A 25,273-nucleotide genomic window follows, 5' to 3' on the forward strand; every position below is an offset into this window, starting at 1 on the left:
TATAACAAAATAAAACGCGACATGAACGGTGCGCCTACGGAGTCACCGATATATACCGAGCCGTAATCAACCTCAAGCATGCACAACCATTCAACCAAGATTAACTGAAGTCTGCATGAGGAGGATGTAGCAACCAGAAATAACTCACGAAACGTAGGGGCATTGGCATTACCGGTCACCGCACACAGGAATCCACAAACATGCCTATCGGTCATTGTGTCAGCAGGAGCTACTGAAATGTTTCGCAGAAAACTAGTGACAGTTCTAGAAAGAGAATCATCTCCATGGTTGAAAAAGGCAGACGAACACCATAACGATGTCCACCGGTGATAAGAGCATCTTCCTAACTTGTCTTCTGGGCCTGGACAACGCAAGAGAACGCTAGCAGATTTGCTTGCAATCAGGTGGCCGTCTCGCCACCCGACCCTTTCTTCATCTTCAGAGACTCCCGGAGGAACCTAAAATCAGATATAGATACCACATGTTTGTCAAAAGATTCAAAATACAGAGTCCATTTTATTTTGATAAAAATAGCTAGCCTCCTTTACACTACTTAATCTTCAAAATATGTGACGGGAAAAAACACAGGTATATAGTAGTGTATACAGTTTAATCATGTCCGGCAGTCAAGCACCATACATATATAGTGACTTGCACAACAATAGTCTATTTTTATATGAGATGATAAACGGCTCATGTTAAAGTTATGAGCATATGGCCAAACATCTACATGACCTTACATATGAGCAGGTATAAGCATTGTGCAAGCTACTCAAATGAGAAACAAGATATTCCAGGAAGTAAAATCCTTTGCAATGGACAACAAGATAGTAGTATTCGTTTTAGAAAATTCTTATGGCCAAACCAGAAAACATCTCTGCGGGCTGTATATATGTACCCAAATATGTCTTCATGTTAGGACAGTTGTAAAAATACTCCCTCCTTTTATATAAATTATCCAACATTATATATAAAAGGAAGGAGGAAGTATGTCTTTCTCTTGACGTTTCAAAGACATTCAGTTCTTGTGGACAAATGTACTGGGCAGTTAAGCACTCAACTCATGAACAGAGTTTGGACAGCAGTTGCAAAAACTATATTATACAGATAAAGTACAGCACTCCAAACCAAAACTAGCCCAAACATAACACCAGGAGCCGTTCAAGCCAGGTAGCAGTCCACACGCCACAGAGCCAGTGCAAATTAAATCGAACAAAACAGTAAAGCAAAATTACTTGCATAACACACGCAAATACACAAGAAGCTACTAGCTACCACAATTCTGCAGTGCCTGAATGGATAGAGTCATGTATACAATATGCCAGATGATAAAGCCCAAAGGGGTGCAAAACAAAGATGAATGAAGCTTCAAATGTGAAACTTGAAAATTCCCAAACTAGCAAAGTGAGGGAGTTTGGACATATAAATGCTCTATGCAACTATGTTGAGCGAGCAGACAAGCACAGACCTACCAACTATGAAATTAAGCATTGGAGCACGCATGTGCTGTAAGCTTGTAATAATGACACCTTGATTTTAAGATAACGGATACAAATAGTCGATCATCAGCCTGAAATTGAAGCAGTTCAGGCAGGGGAGAAGTCAAGCTGCATTATAGACCTGCAGTTAGCGCGGGCGGCAGCTCCCACGCGAGAACACGGGACGAAGAGGAGGCGCCGACCATGTGGGCTTCGCCCTCCACCACCTTCTTGGTGTGCATGTTGACGGCGAAGAGGTACTCCTCCACGAAGAAGTAGACGACGTCGGGGTTCTTGGGGTGGATGAAGGCGACCATGGGCGTCTTCTTCGGCAGCCCCGCCGCCTTGTAGCTCTCGCCGGCCCAGATCTCGGCAAAGCTTACACAATACTCGGGCGTCAACTGAGCTGTCTCCGGATCAGCGAGCGTGTGCATGATGAACTTTGGTGCGCCGCCCTGGCGCTGGAGCGGACAGCTTGTCTCGAGACAACGGAACTTGCCATTACTGACCTGCACGCTGCGGCGGGAGGCGCGCTTTCTCTGGGAGCAGTAGCTGCAAGCGTGACGGCCCCCGCCGTGTTCGCCTGCTTTCGGGAGCGGCACGTAGGCCACGTCTGGCTGGTCAGCGAAGGGGTCGCAGGCGAGGAGGCCCATGGCGAGGTCGACCCACCAGAGCTTGCCGTCGTGGGAGATGACGTCGTCGAAGCTCCAGATCCAGCCGGGCAGGTGGTTGGCGACGTCCACCTCGAACCACTCGCCGGTCTCGGACGAGAAGCCGATCAGCGTGGCCTCGTCGCAGCCGACGATGTTCTGGAACTCGACGACCATGTACCAGCGGCCGCCGGGCGCGGCGATGACGCCGACGCAGGAGGCGTTGAGGAAGTCCGGGTCGGGGACGCGGGAGGCGGCGGCGGAGGGCACGTCGAGGACGAAGCAGGCCGGCGTGGGGATGCGCCCGACGTGGATGGTGCGCTCGACGCCGTCGGGGCCGCGGTGGACGCGCGCCTCCGTGGGGGGGCGCTCGGACACGGACGGCGGAGCGAGGACGAGGAAGAGGCCGGAGGGGTCCGCGGCGAGGACGCAGGGGTCGGCGATGCGGGCTTGCGGGTCCGGGTCGGCGGCGAAGACGGTGGGGGCGACGGTGAGCCGGGTGGCGCGCGGCGAGCGCGAGGGAGACGTCGGGGACGGGGTGGAGCTCGGCGGATACGCGCGGGGCCATGCCAAGGATGACCCACGGCAGCGGCGACGGGGATGCCATCCGACCGGACTCGCCAAGCAGGAAAGGGTGGGCGGCTCGATCACTTGGCTGCCTTTGTGGTGAAGTGAGATCGGCCGTGTTAGGGTTTAATCGGGGGTTTGGTTTGCAAGCCTCCGAGAGGAGACGAACGAGGCGAGAGGATTTGATCGCTCGCCTCATTCGTACGATCGGTGGAGTTTGAACCTGTGGGTTTTACTCTTTTGTCGCGAGGTGCAGACCTGACCGCCGGAGTAGTAGACTGCTCGTGCCTCGTGGCCATGGTGGAGTGGAGGCCACACCCGCACCGCCACGGCGCCACAGCCCACAGAGACGAGGCGTAGTGGTTACTAGCTTTTGCGCTTGCTTTGCCGGTCCGGTGATTATGGAGCAGAGCAGGCGCGGCGGAGCCAGAGATGCCAGTCTCCGTGCAGAGCTGCGGCAGCAGCAGGTTCGCGGCAGCCTTTTACCCCGCCGAGCTACTCCGCGCCGCGCAAGGGGAGATCGCCGATGAAATGCTGCTGAAATTGGCTTCGTCGTCGCATAGCAAGCACATTAGCACTTGATATACACAGCCTTTCCCCAAATGATATACACAGCCTTTCTTCCCCCCAAGCAGATCTGGTGGTGAGATCGCTCACTCGTTGATAGAATCACCCGGCCACACAATGTCAGCGTGCAGGCATACCACGCAATATTTTCTGGCAAAACATGAACGTTGAACGAGCAGCGAAGGCAAATAACGATGGCCAAGCCAGACAACCACTGACGATCTGTTGCCAAATTCTCAAGGAACCAAGACAAACAGCTATCGCCAAATTCTGAAGAGAGCTCTTGCATGAAGGCGCCTGAAAAATAGCTTTACCACAGTATCATGACATGAAGCGCTCATGTACGTACTAGCAAGTAGAGTCAAAGAGGGGAAAAAAAGGATAAACTGTCAAATTTCATCTGCGAGAAAAAGGCAAAAAAAAAGAGCCGAAAATTTTGATCTAACAATGACCCCCGTCATTGCAAACTGGCCGTCAACGTCACATCCTGTACGTGCCATATGTAACAGTCCTCTTCGTTGCCTGAATAAATACGAAGTCACATAGGATCTTCAGAGTTGGGCGAGACAAAAGTTCTAGCAACCAGCCAAGTAAGAAATTTCAGCTCACCTGGGTAAAAGATAGACATGGTTCCTACTTCCTACTCCTTGGTCTTCATATCGGGTGGTGGTGATGTTGGTGAAAGCTTCTCTTCGTCCTGGTCCTTAGGTTCTGTTGAAAAAACTATAATTAGAGAAGAGTCCTGATTCGAGTATATATATATCATCCCCCTTTTATGCCAATAGCATAAACAAAGGATGAGGGGATTCAAGTTCAGAGTAAAACAAACAAATAGTACCAAATTACACTTCAAGAACAATAATTCGAACATACACTAAATGCAAAGAAAAATGCAAGTCCTTCTGAATATTGTGACAGTATAAGCACGCCACACAAGATGAATTCTCAATTGAGCCAAATAAGTACAACTGGTTATGTACAACTGGTTAAGCAGTTTCATTATGAAGTTATTCTGTCTAGCCATAAAAAACTGATTATCAAGCAATTTGCACAGCTGCAAGTGGTCTATAACCACACAGAATTACATCAAGCATGCAGATAAGATATCAACAACACTAGGAACAATGCACTTCAAGCCCTAGGAACCTTGTTTGCCGGTAAACAAGTCTGAAGTCTGAACACACGAGTGGCAAAAGAAGCGGTAGATCCAATTTCCAGGCTTACAATAAGTAGATATGTCACGATGCAAACTACATCCTAACTGAATCTTAGGAGTAATTTGCCAACAAAGATATGCCATTTAGCATCAAGTAACCATCAGTACAAATTGCTAACTACATGTCACGTCATAATTCAAGCAAAATGATGTCCAAGCAGTATTGCAGTAAAACTTTTTGACATCCATGATACACAAGCACAAACTTGGAGAAGCACTGAGGACAAAAAATTGACCCAGCCTGGAACAAATATATACTTGGAAAAGAGAAAAGAAAGAAATAGCGATCTGTATAGTGTACGGAGCATGTGAGAGAAAGAAATTAGTAATCAAGTAGTAATAAATCACTAGTAGTCACATCACTGAAGTTTATGACGATGAAGAACAAGTAAATGTTTATGATATGCATTGAAATTATAAACAGTAGGCACAATATTAGCAGTGGCACTTATCTTCCTATGACGAACTTTAAGCGTCTCTCTTGCTATCTACTGCACATATTGATGCACATTAGCATATACTATATACCTTGTCAGGCCCCATTGATTCAGAACTTGATCATTTTATCTTTTAGTAACTCAAACAAGAAAAACATGTCCCAGGCCAAAATAAAAGAAACATCCATATGTTTCTGCCACTTCCAAAGCAGAACAAACCATGAAACCAGAGCATACCATTAGGTGGTCAAGCCAGGTAAAATAGGCGGTCTGAAAAGAACATACAAAAGGCATTTAGTTCATCGAAAAAAGTGCACATGGACTGCTCTACTAGCAACTACCAAGTAGCAATACACGCAGTGTTAAGCTCAATTGATCTGTATAGTTTATTCACAGAAAGCAATATGCACAAGTTTACTAGTAACGTGATTGCAATCAACAGTAACTTGTAATGAATCGTTCAACGATCATACAGTCATACTACAAGCAAACACAATGACCATGCTCAACAACAGACGTCAGATAGTGGGGTAAAAAAAATGCAAGGGTACGGTTTTGCCTTACCAGAGCAAGAGGAGAGAGCGCGCGGCAGCTCCCAGGCGTGAACGAAGCGGGTGGCCACGAGGTCCCTGTCAGGCGCGACCATCTCGTACACCTCGCACTCGACGACGCTGCGGGCGTGCAAGTCGACGCCGAAGAGGTGCTCCTCGAGGAAGAAGTAGACGATGGCGGGGTCCTTGGGGTGGATGAGCGCGAGCACGGGGATCTTCATAGGCAGACCCGCGGCCTTGTAGCTCCGATCGGCCCAGATGTCGGGGAAGCTGGCCTCGTGCTCGAGCGCCCATTCCGTGGCCTCGGGATCAGGCAGCGTCCACACGCTGACCTGGAGAGCGCCGCGGCGATCACGGTTCCTGTACATGTCGACGAAGCGCAGCTTGCCGGCGCTAAGCCCCACGACACGGTACCTGTCGAGCACTCCCGCAGCCTCCCTGTGGCGGAGCGCCTTGCCCGGAGGGAGCGGGACGAACGCCAGGACCGGCGCGTCGGCGAAGGGATCGCAGGTGATGAACCCGAAGGAGAGGTCGGCCCACCAGAGCCTTCCGTGGTGCGCGAGCACGGCGGCGGGGACCCACAGCCGGTGCGGGAGCGTCCTCGGGATCACCTTCTGAACCCACTCGCCGACGTCGGAGGAGAAGCAGAAGAGGTAGGCGTGGTCGCGGCCGACGATAGGCTGGAGCTCGGCGACCGCGTAGCGGCGGCCGCCGCCGGGGTGGAGGAGGAGGCCCAGGAAGGCCCGCTCTGAGATGAGCTCGGGCTCGGGGATGGCGAACGCGGAGGCGGAGGCGGCGTCGAGGACGAAGTAGCCGCCGACGAACTCGTGCAAGCCGAACTGGCGGAGGCCGGGGCGGTCGATGACCAGGGGCCCCGTGGCGCGGCCCTGGTTGGCGTGGAGGAGGAGGAGGCCGGAGGGGTCGGCGGCGAGGACGACGGGGAAGTCGCGGGCGGTGGGGGCGTCCGGGAAGAAGCGCGGCGGGATGGTGAGGTGCGAGACGCGCGGGGGCGGGGCCAGCGCGAGGGAGAGGTCGGCGCCCGGCGGCAGGTCGGCGTCCGCGGCGCAGACGCGCGCGACGCTGCCCAGGATGACCCACGACGGCGGCGAGGAGGGGGGCGACGTCATCTCGTCGCGTCGGAGGCACGCGGGCAGACCGGTGGTTGGGCGAGCCGGCGAGGTGTGGTCGCGGTTGGGGTTTGGCGTGGGTAGCAGCTGCAGCCTAGCGAAGCGCTGGAGGCCTGGAATCCTGGATGGAATGGAGCAACGCAGCAGGCCTGAGCTGCAGCTTGTTTCGAGTTTTCGTGGAGGCAGTTGCGCACTTGGCATTTGCGCTGCTTTTTCTTGATCGCCACGTACCCTTCCGCCGCGCTGCGGTCACATCGGTCCGCCGGCTCGGATCGTGCGCTGGATGGCACGCGCCGGTGCGGTGCTTGGCACAGGTCAGTCGTGCCACATCCCGTTGCCAAGGACCGTGCACTCGAGATTACCACCGTGTGCCGAACCAAAGGTGCCCGCCAGCCACCATGGCTCCGGGAGGCTGGTTGAACCGGTCCAACGGTCCAGCCTCCGCCCCCATCCGACGGCTCTGCTTTGCTGCCCTATCCCTTTTGCTGATGTGGCTAGTAAATAGCGAATCCACTGCGCGCAGGGATTGCTTTCATGCTTTGCATTGCATTGACTGGGAGTAAACAACAACGCGTTCGGCCGCTCCGCGTGCCTTCGGGCTCGGTGCCTCGCTAGTCGCTCGCTACAAGCTCAAACTTTTTTTTCCCGAACATGGGCTATTATCGAGCTCGGTCCACTAAAATTGTAGCCTGTTTTATGGTCCATTTCTTTTTCCCGTTCAGCCCAATCAATCTCTTCTTACCGAAGGCCCAGCTGAGGTCTGCCTGGTGGCCCATCTGAGATCCCACCTCATTCGACTTAAGACGTGTTTGGTATCAGGGCTAAATTTTAAACTATTATATAAAATAAATTTATTATTTAGAAATATTAAATAAAATCTAATCACGAAACTAGTTGCAGAACCCCTAGTCTAATTCGCAAGACAAATCTAACGAGTTATATTAATCCATAAATAGTTATTGTAGCAAAATATAGATTAATTAGGCTCATTAAATTCATCTCGTGAATTAGCACCTATCTATAAAAAAAATATAAATAATTTTTATTTAATGCTTCTAAATAGTAAGATTTTTTTTATGTGACAAGCTATCTGAAATCCAACGGACTCTAGCCCTCTGGAACAAACCAACAGGGACTTAGTCGAACCCATCTATGGACGAAAGTACCCACTAAAAAAACCACTAAAAAAATAATCTATGGACGAAAGCAACTAAGGTGCTGTTCGGATCCAAGGGCAAATGGCAAAAGAGCAAATGGCAAAATTTTTGCTCCTGTCACATCAGATATTTGGACGCTAATTAGAAGTATTAAATATAGTTTAATTAAAAAACTAATTACATAGATGAGGACTAAATGACGAGACGAATCTATTAAGCCTAATTAATCCATAATTAGCAAAATTACGGTAGCATTTGCTCTTTTGCACTTTAGGGTGTTTGGATTCAAAAGTGCAAAAAAAGTGCAAAAGAGTAAAAGTTTTGCACTTTCTCTTTCTCTTTCCATTGGATCCGAACAGGCCCTAAGCAAATCTGCAGCTTACCCGTAGTGGCCATCTTGCTCTCTTTCTTTTCGCGGCTCCCCCGTCCCTCATCCCCGGGGCCCAGCAGCTTGAGGTCCTCAGGTCGGTCCGCACGTGCCGTCCTCGTCCACACATGTGTGCCCCCCGCTAGATCAGGGATGTTGGGATGCCACTGACCGTGACTCCACCACGGCGAGCACGCATGTACCGGGTCTTCTCTATCGTTTGCTCTAATACTATCTCCAGCAATATCCTCCAAATTCCATCCCTTTCCTTATTCCTCCATATCAACTTCATTCTCTATACCAAACTTAACTCCAACAACATCCTCTATTTCCATCTTTTATACTCCACAATCTTACTTTTCTATCCTTTCTTCGAACCTCTGTTTCCCCGCAGCGCCACCTGCCGCGCCCCGCCGCCCCGCAGCGCCGCCTGCCGCGCCCCGCAGCCCCGCCACACCTCCCACGGCCCGCCGCCCCTCCCGCGCCGGCAGTTTCCTCCCGCGCGCGTGCGGAAGGAGCTGGTGGAGATGCGCTGGAGGGCGACCGGGATGGAGGACGCCGCTCCTGCCTTCCTCTGTACGGGACGCAGCGCTCCTCCTCTATTTTACCGCACGCGATAGCGGGTCGCGCTGGAGCGTTACGGGTGCTACAGAATCCCGTGTTTTAGAGAACAGATGATTTTACCGTACACCGCTGGAGATAGGCTAAGTGTTGTGGCCGGCATGCACGTCCCATTACCATTATTCCTCTCCGTCGCAGGTCACGCATGCCGGCCAATGGGCAGCCTTGTCACGCACGGGCTAGCTACACGAACGCCGCGGCGGCATCTATCGGTGCGCGTAAGGATCATGGGCTTACGCATCATCGACCGCTGAACACCCTGAGCGACCGCTCCCAAGTCCTAATCGAGAGCGAATCATTCTAGACGCGCGCGCGCCACTCTGCAGCCTCCCATTGCGTACCGTCGTCGTTGACAAACGGCACGGGAGGAGTCGTGTCGTGATGAGCCACCTGCTTCGTTCTCTCGGCCCGTAGCGGTTGCAAGAAGCCCCAGAAATTCAACGCCCCCTGCAATCTCGTGCTAGCTAGCTGCTCATCGAGCACAATTCGACCTGGACTTTGGCTGCGGCGCTGGTGAATCGATCCCCCCGCATGCTGTGCTTAGAAATTAAACGACGTAGCATCACCGCGCTTGCACCTGTGCGCGCGGTGGGTAATAGGTTTACTGGGGTCTCCGTCGACGAGATGGACGTGTCGGGAGTGAGGAATAATAGCGCGTTTCTGTTATCATCAGTTAACAGGCAAGTCAAATCCCAACCTGACCGGAAAGCCGTCGTTGGGAAACGCAGAACAAAATCGTTGGGAAATTCCAACACGGAAAGCCGTCGTTGCTCAGACGTACTCGAACGTGATACTGACACTGGTGTTTTTTTTTTTTCACCCAGCAAGGAACTGCTGACCCTGCAAGATTCAGCGTAGGATTCTGAGACTTTTCCCGGCACGAGGTGGCGAGATGCTAGCGCGCCCAGGTGTCCGTGTCACTCGTCAGCGACTGCATTTCCGCAGAATACCTTGTTCGCGCAGACAGTTACGTAGTTGTCTATTCAGGGGTGTGGGTTCAGACGGCGGGCTGGACAGTGCTCCGGCACGGCGGCGACGGTCACCCTTGCGTGCAACGGCGCATCGATCTCGTCGTCCGGCAATCCAACCGGCGAGGCGGCGAGGATTCCATCAGCCAACGAAGCCCGCGGGCTCGCACCATCATCCCCCAAACGCTGGGAATAATAATAAAATCTTTGGCGTGCGCAACGTTGCCAAATCAGTTCTCGCTACTTTTTTTTTTTTTTAAAAAAACAGTTCTCGCGACGTGCGGCCGCATCAGGCATCACGGGGACGGCATGGATTTGGTTTCTGAATGTTCAGGCTAGCGATGTGATCTGCTGACTCTGAGGAAACGTGCGAAAAGAAATATTTCGGGGAGGCTGGATGAAAGAACGTGGCAATTTGAACTTTGTATCGTGAAGGGTGTGACCGGTCGTCGGCACACATGTCTGCACGGCTGTTTGTGTTCCTTTCTCATGGATTAAGCGTGTCCGATACATACTTATTTTTTCTAATCAAGTGCCAGCTGCGAGAACACGGCTACGTGTGCATTTTCAGATGATGAGCTCAAGATAATTACTTCGTTCCATTGTCTAAAGAAAAATCCTGACAGAATCACGAGCTATGTATAATCTGAAAACAAATACAAAACAAAAACCATAACTAGCACCACTTGACAAATGACAAGGCTGGGCAAGAAAATGTGGCTATTTTCCACAGCAGAAAACAGGTATTCAGTTCTGCCAAAACGCTGGCGTCCATGCATGACTGTGACATGTCTACTCTACTAGAAGATGGAAAGCGCTAGTAAGGTAACTCAGCCGACCAGGAGCCCATCTCTTGCGCCGCGAGTATAATTTTCATGTGAACCCATCCCCACGTGAGGTATAATTTTCCTTGTTCACTCTTCAAGTCAAGGTCCTCCATTCACATGATGACATGAATCCATCGAGCAGCACTGCCGAGGACAGTTGCAATCTGCTGGAGCCACCCCCCCAGTTTCAGAGACCAGGAATTAGGTGCCGACGGGTGGGCCCATGGAGAATTGTCAAAAAGGTCGGCGCCCTATCCATTTTTTCCAAACTGCCACTTCTACCGTTCTCCTGTTTTCCAAAAGGGAGCTGCGAGATCAAGAGAGTTTGGAATGGATAAGCCATTTTTTCCCTTGAAAAGTCACCGTGCTTAATGCTCACACTGCCGCAGCAGCAACGGGGCCGCCGCTTTTGGATTGAGAATCTCGGCAGTCAGGCCCGTGGGCCGTGGAGCCGTCGCTGACTAGCCTAGCCGGGGGCCCGTGAGCCGGACTCCGGTGGGTCCCACAGGACGATTCCCCGCAGCGGTGACGTGGCGGCATCCGGCCGGTCGGATGCGTTTGAAATTTCTCCGAGGAGCCGGGCTCCCCCCTCTATATAAACCGGGGAGTCTGGGAGCCTTGTGGTCATCTCCCTCCGCTCCGGCCTCATCAGCGAGTGGTTGTGTGGATACGAACACTTCGCCTGCAAGTATACTTCCATTCGAGGGGAGCATCAGAGGTCACCTCGGGGAGCCAAGATGGCCGGAGGGTTCTCGGTGTCGGCGCCGTCCGGCGTCGAGTTCGAGGCCAAGATCACGCCGATCGTGATCATATCCTGCATCATGGCGGCCACCGGCGGTCTCATGTTCGGCTACGACGTCGGCATCTCAGGTACGCCCGGCGAGCTCCTCGACCTCATCCATCTCCTCGCGCATGTGTCCCCCGTGCTGGCTCTAGAGAATCACGCGAAATTCGTATTAGACGATCGGTATGCCCTCTTCGTTGCATCTGCTCTCCGGAGAAGGGTTTCCTTCCAATGGATAATTGGATATGGCAATCCATGGAGTTTTGCAGGCTCGTTTGTATTCCTGTGAACACAAACGGGTAAGAACAAACATCAAGGAGAGTTAATACAGTGTTTACTCTATCCATTAAGGCGTCCCATTAACAGCAGAATCGAAAATATTCCAACTTTGCGTTGCCTCCATTTTTGAATCCTTTTCCCTTTCAAGCTTGCTCTCAAAACAACAAGTACATAAGAATCCGCGAGGATCCCCATCACTATTTTTTCTATGGAAAAAAAAATATCGTGCTGTGAGCTAGCCATCTGCTTTGACAGGCTGGCTAGTCAACGCATGTGTAAGCCATGGATGGAGCCTGATGAGACACAGCTAGCTTTCCTTCCAAAAAATTCTGTGGTCTTTTTTCTTTCCTGGTCGAGAAATCGTTGCTAAAAGGGAAGATAATTATCCAAAAATAATAATCAACCACTCGTGTCTGAAAACCGTGAGCTGCTTATTAGGTCTACAATTCTTTTTTTTTCCAGATACCGCAAAGAAAACCTTGAGCAAAGAAAGACATATATATGTTGGGACTCCCTAGGTTTCTGTTGAAAATCCGAAGTCTTTTTTATTGTCACTAAATGCACAAACCCGATGATATTATTTGGTGTAACCGACGTCTGTACATACAGTAGATACACAGTAGCACATGCCCCAAGTCGTATGCACATGCACACAAGAACAAAAGAGAGAATTATATATATTATCTTTCATGATTATGAAAGTAATAGTGTATTGCAAAGGTCAAACGGTGGTACTAGATTGTATGATGCAAAGCATCCACCTCATCAGTGAAACAAAACACAAAAGGTACTGTCGCCTCCTTTTCAAGAGTATAAGTAGGCCACAAGCATGCATTTTTTTTATCGTAGATTTTTTGGTCGCTGTTTTAGTCAAACACCTTGAACTAGCGTGTTCATGGCAAGCAAGTAGCAGCAGGAGCAGCCATGACCAACAAGCTAGCGTCTTTGAAAAAATTGCATCACCAGGACGACGAACTTGGAAAAAGGATCGATGATAATCGATCGCTCTCGTGTTACATAGTATTTTGTGAGAAATGACATAAAATTTCATGGATATAAACATCAATGTTATAGGCGGCGTGACGTCGATGGACGACTTCCTGGGCAAGTTCTTCCCGGCGGTGCTGCGGAAGAAGCACGAGGACAAGGACAGCAACTACTGCAAGTACGACAACCAGGGCCTGCAGCTCTTCACGTCGTCGCTCTACCTCGCGGGGCTGACGGCCACCTTCTTCGCCTCCTACACCACCCGCCGCCTGGGGCGCCGCCTCACCATGCTCATCGCCGGCGTCTTCTTCCTCGTCGGGGTCGTCTTCAACGGCGCCGCCCAGAACCTCGCCATGCTCATCGTCGGCAGGATCCTGCTCGGCTGCGGCGTCGGCTTCGCCAACCAGGTACTACGATAATAAGAATGCAGCAATCACTAGCAGCTAGCATTTGCATTGCATGTTTGCGTTATTGCTCGGGTGTTTCTTTTTTTTTTCGTCCTTAATTTAATTTCGCTGTCACGTGCGATGTGCGATGTGCGATGGAAGACGCATAATTCTCTAGTCAAAAAGTATCGGCAGGAATACATCATTTCAGGTCAAACCGGTGGCCGGTTCGTCCAGGATTTGTTAGCACGCGCGGGGCGTTTTTTTTCTGCATCCATGACGAGGACGTGCGCGTAGTTTAGTCACCGTCCTTGGTCGATCACATCCCGATAAATTTGCCCACGTCAAGGCCTAGCCAGTTCAGAGCTCCCCGAAGTGTTTTTTTAATACACACGCTCGATGCCTCCGTATTTTATAACATGGGCCCGCCCGTATTTTATGGGGTCAAGCGCGTAGAAACTGTGTACACGCTTTGTATAGTAGCGTTACTATACCCCAGCAGGCGGACACCTGGGCATCGGTGACGGTGCCGGGTCTCGTAGTGCAGGACTTGCTGTGTGTTACGGTCATTTGGCGCCTCCCGTTGACAGCAACGGGGTGATAACCTTTTCAATTTTCAAGAGTCCCCAGCTGCTTGCAGTTCACAATTGCTGAAGCAACTACTTGGACCAATGAGAAGGTGATAGGTGTGCCTCATGACTGTCGCTGTAAATAGGTTTTACTTCGTTTTTTCTTGAAAAAAATTAACACTTGCGGTGGGAGAATTTTTGCTTTGCTTTTACCACTACATAATCCTTGCGCAATTCTTGTGGCTGCTACCTGCCTGCTCTGCTCTTTGGCTGTCCCAGTTGCGATCAACGGAAACGACGGAGGAATCTGCAACTTTGAGCTCGATAGCCATGCTGACTCTACTTGTAGACCACACGGGCCACGAACCACGATGCACAGGGTAACCTGCAGGAAATTACCTGCTATCTTCCTGACTGGCTGTTTGCTAGGAAACTTGACCTGAACCAGTACAGTCTGCCTGGACTCTTCTGCTCCCGCTCCTGTCAGTCAAAGATTCTAAACTGAAGATGTGGTTTGGCCACCTCTGCAGTCGCAACCACTAGATTCCTGAGGTCCTCCGCAGCTTCAGAACGGAACCGGGGCCGGGTGAGCATTCGCGCATGGACTAAACATTGGCAAATTAGTGCAGCGGCGAGATGCCTATCGCCGGCGGCTGGACTGCAAATCATGCGTGTTCCCGGTCCAAGCCAGCATGTAGGACACGCACGGCGCAATTATGTGAGGGCAGGCGAGACTAGGGCAGTGTCCATGCGATCAGTTTATTCAGCAGCTTTTAGGGAAAACAAATGAGCTTGATGGAGGCCTACGATCAGCAAGCAGGCAGGCTTAGGTTGTTAAAGATTAGTGCATGCGTGCTTAGGTTCAAACGCTTCAACTGCTACGGTCGGACGTGTATGCAGAATGTACGCACGGGTGCACCAACCGCTCTGACAATCTTTTCCGCCGTCAGTAGATGTTCACATGGGATGGTCGCTGGTCTTAGTACTCTGAGACTTTAGACTAGTTTTTATTTTGTTTTTTTAAAAGAAATTGGACTTTAGGCTCAACTGAATATTGAATAGCTGGTGTGTCTCCATTGGATGGCTTCGCTGATCCCAAGTGGATAATATAGTTTTTTTTCTCTATTAGCGACTTAGTTTCGTAGGGCCCAATGAGCATTTATTGAGAACATCAGCCCAATGGACGACTTCCTTTGAGAAAACTCGACCCAATGGGTATGGGTATTCTTTTTAAAAAAAACTAGGCCCACTAGGCATTTTCCTAAAATCTCGGCCCAATGTTATCGATGAGGTCGTCTCTGCTTTGCATTTTTGGTGTGCCACTGTCTGTCATTCAGCCAGCTCTCCCAATATCTGCATTTGGCGAATAATAATGTTACTTTTCAGAAGCTGTCTAGAAATTAGTTGCATCTGTCAAAATACTCGTGGTATTCTGCATCCCAAACTGAGCATCATCGATCCGTTCCTACCGTGCAGGCCGTTCCCCTGTTCCTGTCTGAGATCGCGCCGACGAGGATCCGCGGTGGGCTCAACATCCTGTTCCAGCTCAACGTCACCATCGGCATCCTCTTCGCCAACCTCGTCAACTACGGCACCGCCAAGTACGTCGTCCCAGCACCATGCCACCATGCCTGCGCTGTGCCGGCACTGAACCGCGTGCGTCTCTGTCTGTGCAGGATCCACCCGTGGGGATGGAGGCTCTCGCTGTCGCTCGCCGGCATCCCGGCCTTGCTGCTCACCCTGGGCGCGCTCTTCGTGACGGACACCCCCAACAGCCTCATCGAGCGCGGCCGCCTGGAGGAGGGCAAGGCCGTGCTCAAGAGGATCCGCGGCACCGACAATGTGGAGCCCGAGTTCAACGAGATCGTGGAGGCCAGCCGCATCGCGCAGGAGGTCAAGCACCCCTTCCGCAACCTCCTCCAGCGCCGCAACCGCCCCCAGCTCGTCATCGCCGTCCTCCTCCAGATCTTCCAGCAGTTCACGGGGATCAACGCCATCATGTTCTACGCGCCGGTGCTGTTCAACACGCTGGGATTCAAGAACGACGCGTCGCTCTACTCGGCGGTGATCACGGGCGCCGTCAACGTGCTGTCCACGCTGGTGTCCGTCTACTCGGTGGACCGCGTGGGCCGGCGGATGCTGCTGCTGGAGGCCGGCGTGCAGATGTTCCTGTCGCAGGTGGCCATCGCCGTGGTGCTGGGCATCAAGGTCACCGACCACTCCGACAACCTGGGCCACGGGTGGGCCATCATGGTGGTGGTCATGGTCTGCACCTTCGTCTCCTCCTTCGCCTGGTCCTGGGGCCCCCTCGGGTGGCTCATCCCCAGCGAGACCTTCCCGCTGGAGACGCGGTCGGCGGGGCAGAGCGTCACCGTGTGCGTCAACCTGCTCTTCACCTTCGTCATCGCGCAGGCCTTCCTCTCCATGCTCTGCCACCTCAAGTACGCCATCTTCATCTTCTTCTCCGCCTGGGTCCTCGTCATGTCGCTCTTCGTGCTCTTCTTCCTGCCGGAGACCAAGAACGTGCCCATCGAGGAGATGACCGAGCGGGTCTGGAAGCAGCACTGGTTCTGGAAGCGCTACATGGACGGCGACGACCACCACATCGTCAACGGCAAGATCACCGCCAACAATGGCGCCTCCGTTTAACTCCAATGCATCTGCCGATGCTTCAGAGAGTTCGCTCAGACTTGACTAGTGTGTATCCAACTGCCGGCAATGTACTTAAAGGGGGGAGAGCACGGTTCGGTTATAAGATTATTATATGCGATGGGGCGGGTGTTTCGGCCGGAGTTGATATCTTTGATTTTCTATATCGTTTCGTGTTAGCAAAGCCAAGTTCGTCAGGGCCTTTGTTTTAGCGTAGCTGCTGATGTGAGATTTATCATAGTTGTGACCTGCACATGCAAGCATATATGTTCTGTTTTCCAGTGCCATTTCACAGGTGAATCTTCGTCCGGTAGACCTGTGCTACTTCTTGTACTAGTAAGCATCAATTATTCCATGAAGCCTGACAATCGAATAATCATCAGAAGGGACGATAAAAAGGCTAATCAGACACGCCTACACCAATAAACCAATCGTACAGAAAAATCAACGTCGAATCTACCCGGATTCACAGATGTGTACATCTTCATGACATACGTCACTTGCATTTTCAAACACTGCAATCTGTGCCTTCCTCTGCAGTACGTCATATTTCATCCATCGCTGGATGTCTGGACTCTGGAAGCTAGATTGACTAGGCAGGTAATGGTGAGCGTATTGGTGACCTGTCATCGTAGTGATTCTTGTCTTGAAACGAAAAATTATTCGCAAGTGAAGGGCAGGATCATAATGTGTTTCTCAAGGAAGACGGCAAGAATGCCATCGAGCAGATATGCAAACAACAGTGCTCATGCAAGAAAGCCCTAGAAACAGCAGAAACCCAGAAACATCAGTATCCCCACACATTTCAATCAACACTGTGATGTAGTCATGCAGTCCCAAACTCAGATGCGAGAAAACCAGCAGCTTCATACAAAGTAATCCCATCTGATACCAATATAATCACCCTCCAAATCAACTTGGGCCTACCATTTTGAAGTGCAAAATGGCAGCAAATCTGGATTAAAAAGACAGTAGCAAGCGTTGCTGCTCTAAATAAGTACATGTCTCCTCTCTCCATAGGTAGGGTCTATTAGTTTTGCGAGCAAAGTTTAAAAATCTAGAACACATCTGTACTTAAGGTCGCAGAAAATATTGTAATGCCCCTGTGCAGCTCAGGTCACAGAAAACAAGAACACCATACGGGAAAACAATACATGTGCAAAATTATTGAGATTATATACAGGAAGATCTAGAGTTTACAGCTCATCATTTCCCCTATGTGACTGAAATGATCGAAAAGTGAAGGATCTATCACAGTAGTACAGGAAAAGAATAATCTTACAGAAGCTAGTCCTAGAACAAGCGGAAATAAACACAAAAGAAAAAACCTACAACAATGTGTGCAGACTTCCTTACATAATCTGATCAAACTTTGATTCCTGCAACGAACCATAAGTAGTAACCTCAGTTCATATGCTTCGATTTTGTTTCAGTGCCTCCATTTTTGACAATAATTCCCTAATGCTAGCTACCATCCTAGTTTTCATGCTGAGAAATTCATGATGGGTTCTTTCAATGACTTGGAGTTCTTCAATCTTTTGCTTGCGCCGTTCTTGTAACCCGTCTATGTCAAGATCAGCAATTTGGGTGGCATAATCTTCCTCGATTCGTGCATTTTTTACCATAACAATACGTCTCAGATTGTCAGCCTCGTTACGTGCATCATTTGCACGTTCCTGGTACATATTAGCTTCAGCCTGCTTTAACCTAATCAGGCTATCCAGCTCATCAATGACAACCTTATTATCAATTGTCGCAAACTCAGCTTCACCAGATTTTCTATGCAGAGATGGGCTCCCTGTGGTAGAAAGAACAGCTGTTTTGTCTAAAACTGGAAGTCCCTCTAAGGTAAACGGTGTCCATGCTGCCTTCCGACTTGAACTAGGAATCCCATCTATAGCTTCAGCAATGCTGCATGGTATGCCTTTCAGAGGTACTGATGGATTGATGCCCAAGTTAGTATCATCATCTGAAATTGGAAAGTGAAAGAGTTAGTATAACTTTGTTTGCTGACAAATGAGAGCATGTCTATTTATATTTCAACATCATTGTCCTTAGAGCATGGATAACAGGAGCTTTTGGCCCAAGGCTCTCATCAAATAGCTTTTATAGCCCTTGCTAGAGGTGTTATGAAGTATGAACTGGATAATGCCCCTTTCAGTGGTTCACATAACATAAAATAGAAACCTGCAAGCTGGTCTGTTACTCTTGCTATGTAGAATTGTAGATCAAGCAACAAATGAAGTATCCCAATTACTACTCTAATTTCTCCCAGGGAAGAAATCATTGCACGGGACACAATAATAACTGAACAAAGAAAGAAACTTAAACGAGCATGGATATGATGCTATTATTTTTCAATAATAACTATGATAAGTAGCTTACCCGAGAAGAACGCAATGACACATTTGACAACTTCGGGATGATAACCCTTGTTTTCCAACTTAACTAGCATTTGCTTTGCAAAGTCCCTGACCCTCTTACCCCTTACATCATCGCTTGCAGAAAAAATTCTTTTCACATACTGTAGCTCTCTAATCAGTGTCTCCATCCTCCAATGCCGCGCACATGTTCGAAATACTTCCTTCACAAAACCAAACATCTCTGATGGATGTCCACAGGCAGCACAGTGAAACTGCATCTCAGTAGAGCCATATGCCCTTGAAGCACTTTGCCCCTTTCGAATAAGAGAGTGGCGTAGGCCACAATCCGTGTGGCACCAATGAAGGCATACATCACAACCAACCCAACTACAAGTATTAGATGCTGAGTCAAACTTTGAACAGACAATGCACATGCAAGAACTACAGAAACCAGTCTTCCTTTGACAAACTTTACAGTCACAGTCATCCACTGGCAGAATGCTTTGGCATGAGAGATTGCGACATTTCAAGTTGAGAAAAATGTCAACCAAATTAGATGTAGCAATGCTGCTACTTTTCTTTATAAAATATGGAAGCCCAGTCCTTATAGCAACAAGTATCTCCATCAATACCCGTGGACACGTTCGCAGCGTATCACTATTCAAGTCAGATCTTTTCTTAAGTGCCTCCTGCAAAGCAATTATTTGTCCTCTTTTACCTGGATCAACTATGATATCAGAAATGGCCTCCCTCAAATATGTTATAGAATTTTCTGTCATCTCTTGAAGCATCCTTCCTGTAAGATGCAAAGGTTCTGAAACAACCTTGGAAATAATCCTCTCAATGACACCAGCACCATTAATGACAAGCTGTTCTCCCTCCTGGCGTTCACCCCTTGTAAGGCTTCTGCTACTTCTCTCTCTTGTAAGCTGCCTTCTATGTCTATTATGTTCCAATCCAGAATCGTGAGAAACACGACTATATGTTGGCGACAGAACTCCTTGGATGTTTGCATGCCTTACGAGGTCATTGTTATGTCCTTTTATCCCAGCCAAAGTGTTAGTATCTGGCATATGGTCATTTTGGAGTACTCTCTGAAGGAGTGGGGTAGCACTCCCCTTCTCTGTAGATTCACTAGACAGCTGAGCTTGCCTTCCTGTGCAATTGCTCGTCTGATCAACTCCCATAAAGAAAGGTTTGCTACCTACTGAATGCTCATAATTGTCTAATGACTGTTGGGTGAGTGAACAACTAGGATTGTGGCCAAGTGTTTGAGAACTGGTCAATGATATGGAAGCTGTGAAACCATCTGAATTTGTGCGGAAAGATGATGACGGTAACAGCTGAGAGCATGCTGGATGGACTAGAGAAGCAGTTTGGGGCATTGAACACTTAAATTCAGAATTCTGTAAACAACCTGACAAGCTCAACGAAAGATCAAGTTTCCCTAGCTTCATTGTGTCCTTTTCCTGCTTTACAGAACTAGTTGAAGCAGATTTTAATGTTTCTGTTGGTGCTACGCCAAGTAGCAATGCTGAGTCGAGACCTCTTCCCACTGAACTTGAACAATCTACTTTAACCTTCTTACTAAGGACATCAAATGCTATGCCATTTCCTTTATCTTCAGCCATCGACTCCCTTGTCATCAGATTTGAACCAGCAACATCTTCCTTACTCTCCCCAGCATGTTCTTTCATAGATCTATGGAACATATGAGCACCATCAGCATTGGCCTCCATATCAAATCCTTGTTTCCTGGCATTTTCATCCAGAACAGCCACCTCATTTTCTCCTATCATGGTTTCCTTTGACGCACCTCTTTTTTCGCATTGATCCATCACAAGTTGCTCTTCTGCAGGTTGAAATGCGACATATTCTGTTGGCTTATCCATCTCTCCAATCACAGTTAATTTTTCAAATTCCTTACTTCCAGGAGCCTGTAGCTGTAGAGAAGCTATCTCCTCTCTCTGCAGCCCAGAGAACGTTTTGCTCTCACCAATTGAAATAACAGCATTCGTGGTTCCTTCTTGCGCAGCTGCTTTCTTGTGCATCACATCCTCCGCCACATCAGATGAATTACTTTGTCCTGCTACACCAGTGGTATTGTCAGTTGCAACCACCGTCGACTCTCCTTCATGAATAGCTTCCTTCAGCATAACAGAATAACCGACCGGTTCCGAAGCATCGGTATTATGGGCAGTTTCATCCAGTATTTCCATTCTTTCCTGCGTTGCATTGGCCTCCCGCAGCAGATCAGAAGAAGTGCCAGTTTCGTTTCTATCGACAGCACTGGCAGTTCCATCATGCCGCATAACTTCTTCCTGAATAACCTTCTGTGGCATACCAGATGAAGCACTATTCCCAACCTCATGAACAGCACAGGCAGTACAGTCTAACGCCAGCGCCTCCTCCTGCAGCACTTCTTGCCGCTTGACGGGTGAAGTGCTCTTCCCAACATCATCAGCAGCACTGCCAGTCTGGCATAACACCGTCACTTCCTCCTGAAGCGCCCCTTGACTAAAACTGGATGGAGCACTCTTTCTGACATCATAATCATTGAAACTTTCTTCTCGTGTTGTTGCTTCTTCCTGAATGGCCTCCTTCAAGTTACTATAGGAGGTGCTCTGCTCAACCACATGAACAGCATTACTAGTCTCTTCTTGTTGCTTCACTTCCTCCTGCAGCACTTCCTGCTGAATGTCTGAAGTGCTTAGCCCAAATTTACTTGTGTCACTAGTAGCCACATCTTGCGCTTGCGCTTCATGTCTTCCACTGACTTCCTTTTCAACCTTCACCGAAGACTTCTCATTGTCAATTGGTTTTCCTGCTTTTGCCATCATACCACCGATTCTCCTGCCCTCCTCCTTCCCTGCATTGTCAGGATCAGCTGCACCAGCCGCTCCCTTACCTTGAGTTCCCAAATCCGCTGGGGCCTCAGGATCCAGCTTCTTCGCCTTCCCTCGCTCCAGTGCCTTCTCCTTATCACGGCTTGGTTCAACCTGCTTCCGATGCTCCACAGCAGCAGGTCGGACCTTAGGCTCAGCATCTGGAGCGACCTCCCCTTCCTCCATCTCACTAACGCCGGCCGTCTGCTTCTTCATTTTTTCTGCCTTTTCGACCTCAAACCTCCTTCTCGGCACACTAGGCGACCGTGACCGCGACCGCGATCGCTGCGGCTGCGCAGTCAGCGATGCCACTCCCAGCCTGGCGGGTGCCCTGTACTGGTCAAAACACTCTGCGTCCCTCCAACCGCTTCCCGGGCGACGCCACGCCGAGCTGCCGTCACCGTCCCGCCGCGATCGGTCACGCTCCGACCGGAAACCCTTGGGGAACTCCCGACGGAACCCGGAGAAGCTCTCGGACCGGTGCATCGCCCGGTCCCCTCCATACTCCCGCGGCGAGGGGTACTCCCGGTACCGGCCGTCGTGGAAGCCGCCGCTGCCGAACCCCTTCCGGCGATCGAACCTGCTGTCGCCGTCGTACTCCCGCGGCGGTCGCCGCGGCGGTGGCGGCGGCGGGGGGCCGCGGTCGTAGAACCTCCGCCGGTCGTCGTCGAGGTCGTCGCCGTACGACCTCTGCCGCTTCATGCCGCCGCCGGAACCCCCGCCCTCGGATTCACCGTGCAGGCCGCGGGTGTGGTGCTCAGGGGAGATAAGGAGAGCCAGGAGCAGCGCGCACGGAGGAAGGCGTGCGGGAGATGGCTACCCCTCCCGCCCGCATCCGCATCCGCAGCCGTCCCTCTCGTCGTCTCTAGGACTCTAGCCGCCTCCGCTTGCTTCCGGGTCACTCCTCCTCTCGCTCGCTCCCGGCCACTGCCTCGCAGTCAACGGCCGTCGCCTGGATTTGGACCCGGGTCGGAGATTTCCACCCGCCCCACCGCGGTAACAAAAAAAAAATGCCCCGGGATTTCTACCGCCGACGGTGGGTAGGGTCGGGGACACGCGGCTCCTCCTTCCCAGCGCCAAGCGCTCGGCGTGCCACTGACCTTCGGGCGTGCGGCTCGCCGGGGCCCGCCGTCATCGAGCGAGCGTGGGGCCCGGTAGGGAGAAGATGAGGTGGGGGTGGAGACGTGGAGTCGCGGAGATGTGCAGTCTCCGTCCACCCCACGTGAGAGCCGGTGCGGACTGGCAAAGCGCAGGGCCGGGGCGGGGGATCCGGCGCGGGCTGGCCGAACAGGCGGCGCGGGTTCGGGGCCGCGGCCGCGCGGCGCGTGGCGGGAGGACGGGAGCGTGGCCGCGCGGGATAGGCGGAGGCGGTGGTGTGGGTGCGGTCGAGGTGCGGATGGGGGTTTGGTGGTGGATGACCGGTGAGTGGTGGTGGGATGCGGCTGGGAGGAGAGTTGATGGCTCGTGGGTGGGAGGAGTCGGAGGGTGGGGAGGGGTGGGTCAGCTTTTTGACCGCTGCTGCCCTAGGTCGGAGAGAAGAGGAATCAGATCAGCGTTTCGCTCGGACCTTTTTGACCTCCACGCATGCGGGCCCGTCATGTCGTCATCCGCACTCATCTTCTTCCTCTCGGTGTAGGTAGTTTCGTTCCGTAGTTGGGTCGGGCTCTGCTGGCGCCCCAAGTCTCGGATGGGCTCCCAAACATTGCTTGACGGGCCAGAGAAAAGTCATTGGGTTACCGTTTTGAAATGACGGCCCAATCATGTTCACGCTCAATAAGGTTGGTAAAACTTCCAACCTGGCCACCACTCCTGCAGATGTTTCTTTTTTTTTTTGCGAAACTCTTGCGATTGTTGACATCGATATTCTCGGTTCACCAAACAAGTGTTGATATTTTTGTGCCATCGTTTTCCAGTTATTTGCTTTGGATTTACCTTTCAGAAAACAACAAGGACGTCTGAACAAAAAAACAGAACTTAACGACGCAATGTTGCGTATGTCTGACCAAGTTTCAAATTTGCTTGCTTGGGCCAACCGCCAGCTCTGCTGCTGCAAGCCTGCAACTATACATGCCCGCATGTCACTGTCATTTCTTCTCCTCCTCTCATAGTCTGCAGCTACTTATCCACTCTTCCTGGAAAGATCAACAGACGCCATCTCCAATCCACAAGCTAGATCTGGTCGATCGCCCATGCATGGCTTCCCTGGGCATGCTTACCATCAACTCCACTCCACATGCCTCGCGGGGCGGCGGGCCACGACCTGACGTCGCCGTGCCCAGGCCGAGATCCTACTTCCTCTGCCAAAGCCAGCCGCCGGCCCGCGGCGGAGGCGGGGGAGGAGGAGGAGGGAAGAAGGGCCCGTGGTGGGCTGCCACGGCCGAGAGGCTGCGCGGCGACGTGGTGAAGGCGGGCATGGCGGCGCGGGAGAGCCTGAGCCCCAAGCGGAAGGGCGACTGGAAGGACGTCACGCTGATGAGCTTCTCCTTCGCCGTGTACGTGTACATCTCCCAGAAGCTCGTCTGCACGTACTGCGCGTGGCTCTCCATGATCAATCGCTAACTTGATGCTGTATATAGTTGTCTATACCGGTACCTATGATTGTTTTTTTAGACGCATATGGAGGCTGTAATATATTTTGCTCCAATAAAGCTGCACCTGTTACTGTTGCTTGCGTGATTCTACTGGATTAAATTAAAGAAAATCCCATTTCCTGCTAAAAACTTCACGGAAATGAAGCTGGACTTTTCTACTTCAGGTTTTTTATCCTTCAAGGCTGATAGCACCATGAACAGATGAACGTGCAGCCATAGAACACAATGAGCAGATCTTGGGAAGTTGGCAGAAACAGGAACAAAATTGCATATTCGTAGTACTAGCAAAAAAGAAGCATTAGCGTTAAATACATATCAGACCTATTCCTCGGCACTGTACTGCGGCCTCAGGGCAAATTAACTCCGTCTATCTCAGGTCACCTACTGGCTACTTAATTACTACCGATCTGACGAGAAGTCCAGGCCTCGTTACTCATCAGTGGGTCATGGATTATTAGTATTTATTAGATGTTGATCGATGCTACTCGGGAGGCCAAACTGAAAGAGTTCTCTCTTCCGCTCACGCCTGAATTCTTCACAGCTTCACGGCAGCAGGCCCATCACCCACTCAGGTCTCAGCAGCCACCAAACCACCCATCCTCCTCGGTCCTCACCCATGCTTACGGAATGCCATTGGTAAATTATGAAACTTAGATCCACATATGACCTTATATATGGGTAGAGGAGGGGGTGATGGCTTGAAAAAGGTGGAGGAGATCAAAGAGAGACTCAACAACATGTGTATCCTGGTAGAGAATATTATGTCCTCTGTGGCGCGGATGGCCGGATATGGTTGCGCCAGGTGTGTGGTGAAAAATCTCGTGACATGTTAGATTTTGGTCAACCCAGAGTGGTTCTCGGTGAGGAGGTTGAATATTCATGGATAACGATATCGGGTCAACCTTTGTGGGCGCATTTATAGCCACGTGACTGCTCATGGATGAAGTTCATGGACCTAAAAATGCACTTTCGGAATTTATGGATCTAAATGACATAAATTATAAATTTATGGATCTAAAAATGCACTTTCAGAGTTTATAGACCTATGTTTGCAAAGTTTATGGACGTAAATGACACAAATTACAAGTTGATGGATCTAAAAATGCACTTTCGGAGTTCGTAGATCTAAATGACACACTTTACAAGTTCGTGGACCTCTGGTGCATTTTAATCTATATTTAGCTCTAATAAAGCTCCAGCTGTTACTGTTGCCTGTGTCATTCCACTGGACAGTCCATATGTCTATT

General features: G+C 50.5%; 5 protein-coding genes across 5 annotated transcripts; 2 read left to right on the plus strand and 3 right to left on the minus strand.

The window, feature by feature from the left end:
* Nucleotides 1-25: 25 nt before the first annotated feature.
* LOC112873382 lies at nt 26-2,994 on the minus strand. The gene is made up of 3 exons (XM_025936348.1): nt 2,954-2,994; nt 1,621-2,672; nt 26-458 (listed from the first exon to the last, which is right to left on the minus strand). The coding sequence occupies exons 1-3, from the start codon at nt 2,992-2,994 to the stop codon at nt 439-441; spliced, it is 1,113 nt and encodes a 370-aa protein (XP_025792133.1). The 3' UTR covers nt 26-438.
* A 544-nt stretch (nt 2,995-3,538) lies between these two features.
* Nucleotides 3,539-6,757, minus strand: LOC112876482. The gene is made up of 3 exons (XM_025940600.1): nt 5,480-6,757; nt 3,872-3,973; nt 3,539-3,784 (listed from the first exon to the last, which is right to left on the minus strand). Exons 1-2 carry the CDS (start codon nt 6,591-6,593, stop codon nt 3,903-3,905), a joined length of 1,185 nt encoding a protein of 394 aa, XP_025796385.1. The 5' UTR covers nt 6,594-6,757; the 3' UTR covers nt 3,539-3,784; nt 3,872-3,902.
* Nucleotides 6,758-11,174: 4,417 nt separating this feature from the next.
* Nucleotides 11,175-16,474, plus strand: LOC112875388 (sugar transport protein MST4). The gene is made up of 4 exons (XM_025939222.1): nt 11,175-11,403; nt 12,671-12,990; nt 15,015-15,139; nt 15,215-16,474. The coding sequence occupies exons 1-4, from the start codon at nt 11,271-11,273 to the stop codon at nt 16,185-16,187; spliced, it is 1,551 nt and encodes a 516-aa protein (XP_025795007.1). The 5' UTR covers nt 11,175-11,270; the 3' UTR covers nt 16,188-16,474.
* Nucleotides 16,475-17,329: 855 nt separating this feature from the next.
* On the minus strand, nt 17,330-22,428 carry LOC112875387 (protein OBERON 4-like). Its single transcript, XM_025939221.1, has 2 exons — nt 18,573-22,428; nt 17,330-18,156 (listed from the first exon to the last, which is right to left on the minus strand). Exons 1-2 carry the CDS (start codon nt 22,135-22,137, stop codon nt 17,597-17,599), a joined length of 4,125 nt encoding a protein of 1,374 aa, XP_025795006.1. The 5' UTR covers nt 22,138-22,428; the 3' UTR covers nt 17,330-17,596.
* A 1,029-nt stretch (nt 22,429-23,457) lies between these two features.
* On the plus strand, nt 23,458-24,102 carry LOC112876189. The gene has a single exon (XM_025940244.1). It carries the CDS (start codon nt 23,503-23,505, stop codon nt 23,992-23,994), a length of 492 nt encoding a protein of 163 aa, XP_025796029.1. The 5' UTR covers nt 23,458-23,502; the 3' UTR covers nt 23,995-24,102.
* Nucleotides 24,103-25,273: the final 1,171 nt, after the last annotated feature.

Source organism: Panicum hallii, chromosome 9 (assembly GCF_002211085.1).
Source record: "Panicum hallii strain FIL2 chromosome 9, PHallii_v3.1, whole genome shotgun sequence".
Taxonomy (NCBI): Eukaryota; Viridiplantae; Streptophyta; class Magnoliopsida; order Poales; family Poaceae; genus Panicum; species Panicum hallii.

What these genes read in the sequence shown, in the direction of transcription:
- LOC112876189 (XM_025940244.1), top strand. Translation starts at nt 23,503, where the DNA reads ATGCCCGCATGTCACTGTCATTTCTTCTCCTCCTCTCATAGTCTGCAG.
- LOC112873382 (XM_025936348.1), bottom strand. Translation starts at nt 2,994, where the DNA reads ATGGCCACGAGGCACGAGCAGTCTACTACTCCGGCGGTCAG. An exon ending in TCTACTACTCCGGCGGTCAG is followed by an intron (nt 2,673 to 2,953) that starts GTCTGCACCTCG and finishes GTATCCGCCGAG; the next exon opens with CTCCACCCCGTCCCCGACGT. An exon ending in GCCGCCCGCGCTAACTGCAG is followed by an intron (nt 459 to 1,620) that starts GTCTATAATGCA and finishes ATCTGATTTTAG; the next exon opens with GTTCCTCCGGGAGTCTCTGA.
- LOC112875388 (XM_025939222.1), top strand. Translation starts at nt 11,271, where the DNA reads ATGGCCGGAGGGTTCTCGGTGTCGGCGCCGTCCGGCGTCGAGTTCGAG. An exon ending in GCGTCGGCTTCGCCAACCAG is followed by an intron (nt 12,991 to 15,014) that starts GTACTACGATAA and finishes CCTACCGTGCAG; the next exon opens with GCCGTTCCCCTGTTCCTGTC. An exon ending in GTCAACTACGGCACCGCCAA is followed by an intron (nt 15,140 to 15,214) that starts GTACGTCGTCCC and finishes CTGTCTGTGCAG; the next exon opens with GATCCACCCGTGGGGATGGA.
- LOC112875387 (XM_025939221.1), bottom strand. Translation starts at nt 22,137, where the DNA reads ATGAAGCGGCAGAGGTCGTACGGCGACGACCTCGACGACGACCGGCGG. An exon ending in TGTCATTGCGTTCTTCTCGG is followed by an intron (nt 18,157 to 18,572) that starts GTAAGCTACTTA and finishes TTCCAATTTCAG; the next exon opens with ATGATGATACTAACTTGGGC.
- LOC112876482 (XM_025940600.1), bottom strand. Translation starts at nt 6,593, where the DNA reads ATGACGTCGCCCCCCTCCTCGCCGCCGTCGTGGGTCATCCTGGGCAGC. An exon ending in CGCTCTCTCCTCTTGCTCTG is followed by an intron (nt 3,974 to 5,479) that starts GTAAGGCAAAAC and finishes TTTTTTCAACAG; the next exon opens with AACCTAAGGACCAGGACGAA.